This window comes from Microcaecilia unicolor, chromosome 1 (genome assembly GCF_901765095.1).
Source record: "Microcaecilia unicolor chromosome 1, aMicUni1.1, whole genome shotgun sequence".
Taxonomy (NCBI): domain Eukaryota; kingdom Metazoa; phylum Chordata; class Amphibia; order Gymnophiona; family Siphonopidae; genus Microcaecilia; species Microcaecilia unicolor.
The window spans coordinates 579,882,477-579,891,587 of record NC_044031.1 but is presented as its reverse complement, the minus strand read 5'-3'; the positions used below and the strand labels follow the sequence as shown (position 1 = coordinate 579,891,587).

The following is a 9,111-nucleotide window of genomic DNA, read 5'->3' as shown; positions in this document are numbered from 1 at the left end:
TCCTCGCAGGACGGCCCCGCTAAGGGGCGGGAAAACCCATATTATCGAAACAAGATGGGCATCCATATTTTGTTTTGATAATACGGTCGGGGACGCCCAAATCTCAACATTTAGGTCGACCTTAGAGATGGTCGACCTAAATGTTGAGATGGTCGACCTTAGAGATGGTCGTCCCCTGTTTTCGGCCATAATGGAAACCGAGGACACGCATCTCAAAAACGACCAAATACAAGCCGTTTGTTCGTGGGAGGAGCCACCTGTCCCTCCAACTACCGTCCCATCTCTCTTCTACCCTTCCTCTCCAAATTACTTGAACGCGCTGTCCACAGCCGCTGCCTTGATTTCCTCTCCTCTCAGGCCGTCCTCGATCCGCTCCAATCCGACTTTCGCCCACTACACTCGACAGAAACAGCACTCTCTAAAGTCTGTAATGACTTGTTCCTTGCCAAATCCAAAGGTCACTATTCCATCCTCATCCTCCTCGACCTATCTGCCGCCTTTGACACCGTCAATCATAATTTACTTCTTGACACACTGTCCTCATTCGGGTTCCAGGGCTCCGTCCTCTCCTGGTTCTCTTCGTATCTTTCCCAATGCACCTTCAGAGTATATTCTAATGGCTCTTCTTCCACCCCCATCCCGCTCTCTGTTGGGGTTCCTCAAGGTTCTGTCCTTGGACCGCTTCTTTTCTCGATCTACACCTCTTCCCTGGGCTCGCTGATCTCATCACATGGTTTCCAGTACCATCTCTATGCTGATGACACCCAGCTTTATCTCTCCACTCACGACATCACGGTCGAAACCCAGGCCAAAGTTTCGGCCTGCCTTTCAGACATCGTTGCCTGGATGTCCAACCGGCATCTGAAACTGAACATGGCAAAGACTGAGCTCCTTGTCTTTCCACCCAAACCCTCTTCTCCTCTTCCCCCACTTTCCATCTCTGTTGACAACGCCCTCATCCTCCCCGTCGCTTCAGCCCACAATCTCGGAGTCATCTTTGACTCCTCCCTCTCCTTCTCTGTCCATATCCAGCAGACAGCTAAGACCTGTCGCTTCTTCCTCTATAATATTAGCAAAATTCGCCCATTCCTCTCTGAACAGACCACCCGAACCCTCGTCCACTCGCTCGTCACCTCTTGTCTTGACTATTGCAACCTTCTTCTCACTGGCCTCCCGCTTAACCATCTATCCCCCCTTCAATCTGTCCACAATTCTGCCGCACGTCTTATCTACCGCGTGAACCGATACTCTCATATCACCCCTCTCCTCAAGTCACTTCACTGGCTCCCGATCCGCTACCATATACAGTTCAAGCTTCTCCTTTTAACCTTCAAATGCACTCAATCTGCAGCCCCCCAGTACCTCTCTACCCTCCTCTCCCCGTATGTTCCCACCCGTAACCTCCGCTCTCAGGACAAATCACTCCTATCTGTACCCTTCTCCACCACCGCTAACTCCAGACTCCGCCCCTTCTGCCTCGCATCACCATATGCCTGGAACAGCCTTCCACGTCATGCGCCCTCTCTGCCCATCTTCAAGTCCTTACTCAAAGCCCATCTCTTCTCCCTTGCTTTTGACGCATAACCACCTTCCCCACTCATGATACCTACACTGACTACATAGTTTGTAACCTTTAGATTGTAAGCTCTTTTGAGCAGGGACGGTCCTTCCCCATGTTAAACTTGTACAGCGCTGCGTAACCCTGGCAGCGCTATAGAAATGCTAAGTAGTAGTAGTAGTAGTAGTAGAATTTGTACTGCACTGGTCCCCCTGATCATGCCAGGACACCAACAGGGCACCCTAGGGGGCACTGCAGTGGACTTCACAAATTGCTCCCAGGTGTATAGCTCCCTTACCTTGGGTGCTGAGCCCCCCCCCCCCAAAAAAAAACCCAAACCCACTCCCCACAACTGTACACCACTACCATAGCCATAAGGGGTGAAGGGGGGCACCTACATGTGGGTACAGTGGGTTTCTGGTGGGTTTTGGAGGGCTCACATTTACCACCACAAGTATAACAGGTATGGGGGGAGATGGGCCTGGGTCTGCCTGGCTGAAGTGCACTGCACCCACTAAAACTGCTCCAGGGACCTGCATACTGCTGTGATGGAGCTGGGAATGACATTTGAGGCTGGCATAAAAAAATATTTTAAGGTTTTTTTTAAGGGTGGGAGGGGGTTGATGATCACTGGGGGAGTAAGGGGAGGTCATCCCCGATTCCCTCCGGTGGTCATCTGGTCAGTTCGGGCACCTTTTCACAGCTTGGTCACAAGAAAAAATGGACCGAGTAAAGTTGGCCAAGTGCTCGTCAGGGACGCCCTTTTTTTTTCCATTATCGGCCGACGCCCATCTCTTAATCATGCCCCAGTCCCGCCTTTGCTACGGTGGTGACACGCCCCCGTGAACTTTGGTTGTTCCCGCAATGGGAAGCAGTTGAGGACGCCCAAAATTGGCTTTTGATTATGCCGATTTGTGCAACTCTGAGAGAAGGACGCCCATCTCCCGATTTTTGTCGGAAGATGGGCGCCCTTCTCTTTCAAAAATAAGCCTGAAAACATACAAGGACAGGCTTATGAACCTCAACATATACGCTGGAAGAGAGGTGGGAGAGCGGGGATATGATAGAGACGTTTAAATACCTCAGTGATGTTAATGTACAGGAGAGCCTTTTCCAAATGAAGGAAAACTCTGGAATGAGGAGGCATAGGATGAAGTTACGAGGAAATAGGCTGAGGAGGAATCTAAGAAAATACTCTTTCATGGAAAGGGTGGTGGATGTGTGGAATGGCCTCCTGGGGGCAGGTCATGGAGACAAGGATTGTGTCAGAATTTAAGAAAGCATGGGACAGACATGTGGGATCTCTTAGGAAAAGGAGGAGTTAATGGTTACTGAGGATGGGCAGACTGGATGGGCCATTTGGCCCTTATCTGCCGTCATGTTTCTATGAGCTATTGAGAGTCTCCTCATGTGAAATGAGTCATCACTTAGAGCATAAATACAAAGTGTATTATGTATGTACAGTGCACAAATCTCACAAGCAGCATGTGAGGTTTTTGTTATATTGTTTAGTGTTGGAACATTGATGCAATGATTTGTTATTTCCTCTGCTATTCAAATATTTAGACTATTATATATAATTTAGGTACATGCACTTATGCCTACTGTTTTCTCTAAGCTGAGCAAGAGTCCTCCAACTGCATTGCTGCCAGTAGGGGGTGATGTTTCCAAAGGCATAGCCAGAAAATTTTTATAGGTGGTGCGTCTCCCCTCATGTCACTGCTACAGCCCCACCTCTCGAGCCGCTGCTACTGCCACTGCTGCCCCCAGTCTCCCATCCCCCATACCTTAAACTCCTGTCTGCCTCTCTGCAGTCTTCACCTCGACAGCAGCAGTCATAGACTGCCTGTGACTTTGGGAGGAAGTCTCATTGCAGATGACGGGCAGCCTATGAATACCATTGCCTGGGTGAAGACTGCAACAGACAGGCAGACAGGATTTTAAGATACAGGGGCGGCGGGCCGGGTCTGACAGGGGAAACGTATGTCACTGACGCACCTCCCCTAAATACGCCACTGAATGCTTCAATATTGTGCTTTCAATTGTTAGGGATAGGCAGGTTCCCCGGAGTCCTGCAGAGCTTGAAAGTTCCTCAGTATTGAAAATGTGTTAGTGACACAGCACCCCCCACTGGCAGGACTGTTGGTGAGGACTTCTGCTCAGTTTAGAGGAAACATTGCTTACACCTAAGTGCTGGAGATACACATATAATTTATCCTCTTCTATAAGTGGAGTAGTAGCCTAGTGGTTAGAGCACCAGTCTTGCAATCCAGAGGTGGCTGGTTCAAATCCCACTGCTGCTCCTTGTGATCTTGGGCAAGTCACTTAACCCTCCATTTCCTCAGGTACAAACTTAGACTGTGAGCTCTCTTGGGACTGAGAAATATCCAGAGTATTTGAATGTAGTTCACCTTGAGCTACTACTGAAAAAGGTGTGAGCAAAATCCAAATAAATAAGTTATGCACATGTGAATGCTGCCCATGTCCCACTTGGTCTTAATTTATGTGTACGCCCATCTGTCAAATATACACTGTAAAATATGGGAATAACATTTTGGCACATATGTGCACACAGACACAAGTATATGCCATTATTGTAATCATTAGTGCCCATTTTATTGAGTTACCCCATAAAAGTACTAAAAGTGCAATCCCCCAATACAAACTTGTGTGCCCAAATTTATGCTTGCAGTTTAAAGAGCAGTGTTAGTTGCATGCATAATTTAATGTAATAATTAGATACTAATTGGTATTAATGACCAATTATGGGATATAATTAGTCAATCAGTACTAATTAGCAGTTATGCGTGTAACTATCATTAGTCGCTATTCTATACATTGCGTGCCCAAAATCTATCATGCAGAACTGCAAGGGGGCGTGGAACTAGAACGGGAATGGGTGGGTCGGGGTGTGTCAGGTAGTTACATGCACCAGTATTTATATATTTAACTGCCTACAATTGTGTGAGCTTTCACAGAGGCCACTGAGCTAGCGTACGTGCTTGTGTCTATGATTAGATGCATAAATGTGAACTTGCCATTACAGAATCTGCACTTAGCACATATCATTCTGGCGCCTACCTTTATGCGATCTATATAAAATAACCCCGAGTGTGTGCATATTTAGTCATAAAGGGGCAGGAAAGGCAATTTACATTCAGGGATTACACTTTTAGATCTCTGCATATATTACTACTAATCATTTCTATAGTGCTACTAGACATATGCAGTGCTGTACACATTATATACAGGTATTGCTCTCTGTCTCTAGAAAGCTCACAATCTAAGTTTTTTGTACTTGGGGCAAGGGAGGGTTAAGTGATTTGCCCAAGGTCACAAGGAGCTGCAGTGGGAATCGAACCCAGGTTGCCAGGGCTAAAGCCCGCTGCATAATTATTAGGCCACTCCTCCACTATAACTATTAGGCCACCTCCTCCTATTAGAAGGCAGGTGCAAAATGCAGGGGTATTTCTGTATCCATATCTCTGCTAGCCCCAAGATTTTCAAAAGGAGACTCCCTGGGGAGTATCCCTTTGAAAATTAGGTATACTACTACTACTACTTAACATTTCTAGAGTGCTACTAGGGTTACGCAGCGCTGTACAAAATAAACAAAGAAGGACGGTCCCTGCTCAAATGAGCTTACAATCTAAAGAACGAAATGTCAAGTTGGGCAGTCTAGATTTCCTGGGTAGAGGTGTAGAGGTTAGGTGCCGTAAGCTGGTCTAACTGAGCCATAGTCTACCCAATCCCTAGCCCATTGATTACTACGAACTATACAGTTTGTTTATTTATTTATAATATATATATCCCACAATTATCCAAAAACAAGTTTCGGCTCAATGTACATAAGGTGGGAAAATGTGGGATACAAATGTAACATAAGTACATAAGTAGTGCCATACTGGGAAAGACCAAAGGTCCATCTAGCCCAGCATCCTGTCACCGACAGTGGCCAATCCAGGTCAAGGGCACCTGGCACGCTCCCCAAACGTAAAAACATTCCAGACAAGTTATACCTAAAAATGCGGAATTTTTCCAAGTCCATTTAATAGCGGTCTATGGACTTGTCCTTTAGGAATCTATCTAACCCCTTTTTAAACTCCGTCAAGCTAACCGCCCGTACCACGTTCTCCGGCAACGAATTCCAGAGTCTAATTACACGTTGGGTGAAGAAAAATTTTCTCCGATTCGTTTTAAATTTACCACACTGTAGCTTCAACTCATGCCCTCTAGTCCTAGTATTTTTGGATAGCGTGAACAGTCGCTTCACATCCACCCGATCCATTCCACTCATTATTTTATACACTTCTATCATATCTCCCCTCAGCCGTCTCTTCTCCAAGCTGAAAAGCCCTAGCCTTCTCAGCCTCTCTTCATAGGAAAGTCGTCCCATCCCCACTATCATTTTCGTCGCCCTTCGCTGTACCTTTTCCAATGTGGCTTACAATTATTACAGGATTACAGTATTATTATTCAATTACATATATTGTGGAACATTTGTGCATAGGAGATTAACCATAAACTTGCTTGAAAAGGTATGTTTTTAGTTCTTTTCTGAATTGGAGATAATTGTTGATGCTTCTTGTGACCGTGGGAATTGAATTCCACCACTTGGAACCCAGGTAGATGAATCCACCGGTGTAGATGTTTTTGTATGTGATGTTTCTGCAGTTGGGTAGGTGAAGTAATAAGTAACTCCTGGTTTCTGGCCTTGTATTTCTTGGATTAATTTGTTAAACTAGATGTGATGCTGAAGGCAAGAATAGACCCACATATCATTTTAATATTTCTATAGCAGGTTCATAACATAACATAGATATAGAGCCATCTAGTACTTCAGAATCTGAATACTGTACATTTGCTTGGTAAAACAAAGAAAGTAGTTATGTTTTTTCTAGTAAAGTAGTGTGTTTTTTCTAGTAAAAAAGGTGCCGGTACTCAAATGCTAGGCCACCCTTCAGGGGTGGGGTGATCACCGAGGGACTCACCCCTGAAAACAGTCACAGAATCTATGACAAGGCAGAATTGGTGTGTAGAGCCTTTCATTAAAACTTGGGGTCCATAGGTCAATTTTAGCAGACAATGGAAAAGGTGCTGGTACTCAGTGCCCCCAAGTACCCCCTCCAAAAAATCCATGTTCAGCAGTCACATTACTGTAGGTTTGTTCAGGAACCTCCAGTTGTAGGTCATCCTTGACAAGACCTCCTCTGGTCTGTTTCTCACGGACCTATAGATGTTAGCATTGGCGTATAGCGTTGGCAAGTCTACAGCATATTGCCTTTGGAAGTAGGTGGTCTGCCTGTTGCTTGAGGAGGTGGGCGATACTAGTGCAGAGTAGCCATGGAAAGAATTAACTCTCTGCAGTGGGGAGGTGGGACTGGTGACACTGTACACTGGTGACGTGGGAGGCTGATTGTTTTGAGAGAAACTGTTGGTTGATGAACTACTGAAAGGCTCAGATGTTGTGTTGGCACTCTCCCGGTTGCTGCTGTCAGTGAGGATGCTCTGTGTGGTGCTGTTCTCACGCAACAGGACAGGAGTGGCTGGCGCAGGGGACTTTAGATCTATCACTGTCTTGGACAAGCCATAAAGGAAGCGGAACTCTTCCTCGAACAGCTCCACTGCTTGGCCAGAGAACTTGGAAAGAATGTTGCGGTGAACTTGTCCAGAGAGCCAAGTGAAGCTGCAAGAAAGTCGACAAACAAACTGATAATCTAGCTATCAAACTAGTTATTCACATAGCACAACAAAAATGGCACAAAGTCTTTAGTACAGCAACATGGAGAGTGTCAAAGTACAAACCACACAAAGCAAAAGAAAAAGCAGCATCAAGAGCCTTCAAAAACAGAACAGTTCTTTAATTCATAGACCTGACGTGGGCTGTGTTTCGGTGCACAGTGCCTGCATCAGGGGTCATAAAGACAAATGTATGCCTGATGCAGCGAGCCCAAATCTGGGCTGATAGCTCTTGTTACAGCCGAATGTGTTGTACCTTCCAAAGCTCAAAGTCAGCGTGACCTTGAGCTTTTGAAGGTACAATACATTTGGCTATAACAACAGTTATCAGCCTGACCCCTGACGCAGGCGCTGTGCACTGAAACACGGGCCATGTCAAATCCATGAATTAAAGAACTGTTCCGTTTTTGAAGGCTCTTAGTGCTTTTTGTTTTGCTTTACAATGTCTTTGGTACGCATGTTTATGTTTATTAGTATTTGATAAATTGCCTTTTTTAACATGTAGATCAAGGCAATGTACAAAAAAAATGTTTAGCAGAAAAGAAACTCCATTAAAAAAATAGAACATGGAAACAGTCACACAAATAGAACATTCATTAGAACATTTATAACCATTTAAACGAGCAGCAAGTTTTCTGGAAGGGTGTTAATTTATAATCACCATCTCTGAACCCTGTGGTCTCAATGATCCTTAACAGCCAAAGCAAAAAAAAAAAGGGGGGGGGGGATTTCAAACCAATCTTAAACCTCTGCCATAAAGATTATGAATGCAAAGCGAAAGGGAGATTATTCCAAAGAAGGGTGCCAAAAAATAAACACCTGATCCAGAACTATGGAATGAAAGAAGAGCACAGGAGCCTGTACTGATCCTGGACAAAGAAGGAGTCTTTATGAGTTGTTTAGACCTTCTCTGAGGCAATAAAAAAAGAAAAAAAAAACCATGAGTGAGACCACCCAGACTCCTTCTTCAGATGTCATAGCAATAAAACAAAGCTGTTTATAAAACCCCTTAAAATATTTGCCTTAAGAACAAACTTCAACGGCAGTAATGTTCATTAACATCAGAATTAGACAATTTCAATAATGAAATTAGAATCCTGTTTAAAGAAAAGTGAAAAAAAAAAATCAGCCTCCTTAGTGATCTGCCAAGGTAGAAAATCTAGCTTAACCTGTTCAGCCTTCGCATTTGGAGAGGGAGGGTTACCATGTCCTAGTCTACAACACAAACACTGCATGTACATTCCATAGCTCTCTTCAGGTGGACACAGATATGAGTGTAAAGGAGTCTGTGGACTTTTTTTTTATAAAGGTAAGAAGAAGCCTGAACTCTCTGCTGTAGTACTATCCTCTAAAAGTGACTATAAGAATAATAAAGCCAGGAAGTTGATCTGCAAAACCTGAAAATAGTTCAGGGAGTGTGAAGCTGGGAGAAAGAGTTGAGAAGTATGTGTGTCAGTGGCGTAGCTAGGGGGGCCTGGACCCCCTCAAATTTCTTCTAGGCCCCTGGTTTTGCTGGCGGGGGTCCCCAACCCCCTCCAGCTGAAGCCATCATCTAGTGCCAGTCTCCAGCACTGCCGCGTTGCCTCCTCTGCTCTCTCTTCCCTTCATGTCCGGCACGCTCCTTTTTGTGAAACTGAGCAAGGTCAATTTCACTAAAAGGAGTGTGCTGGACGTGAGGGGAAGAGAGAGCACGGCAGGCAACACGGCCGTGCCGGAGGCTGGTGTTGAAGGAAGGCTTCAACTGGTGAGGGTTGGGGACCCCCGCCAGCCAAGATATTTGCAGCGACAGGGAACGGTGGGGCGGAGGGGGGTTG

At 45.4% G+C, this 9,111-nt stretch overlaps 1 protein-coding gene across 1 annotated transcript in view; it reads right to left on the bottom strand.

Moving 5' to 3' along the window:
* Window positions 1-6,625: 6,625 nt before the first annotated feature.
* FAM83A (family with sequence similarity 83 member A) overlaps window positions 6,626-9,111 on the bottom strand; it is a 60,003-nt gene continuing 57,517 nt past the window's right edge. Inside the window, exon 4 of the mRNA XM_030190209.1 lies at window positions 6,626-7,244. Coding sequence (XP_030046069.1) covers window positions 6,707-7,244 — 538 coding nt within the window. The 3' untranslated portion in view covers window positions 6,626-6,706. The remainder of the gene's footprint in view (window positions 7,245-9,111) is intronic.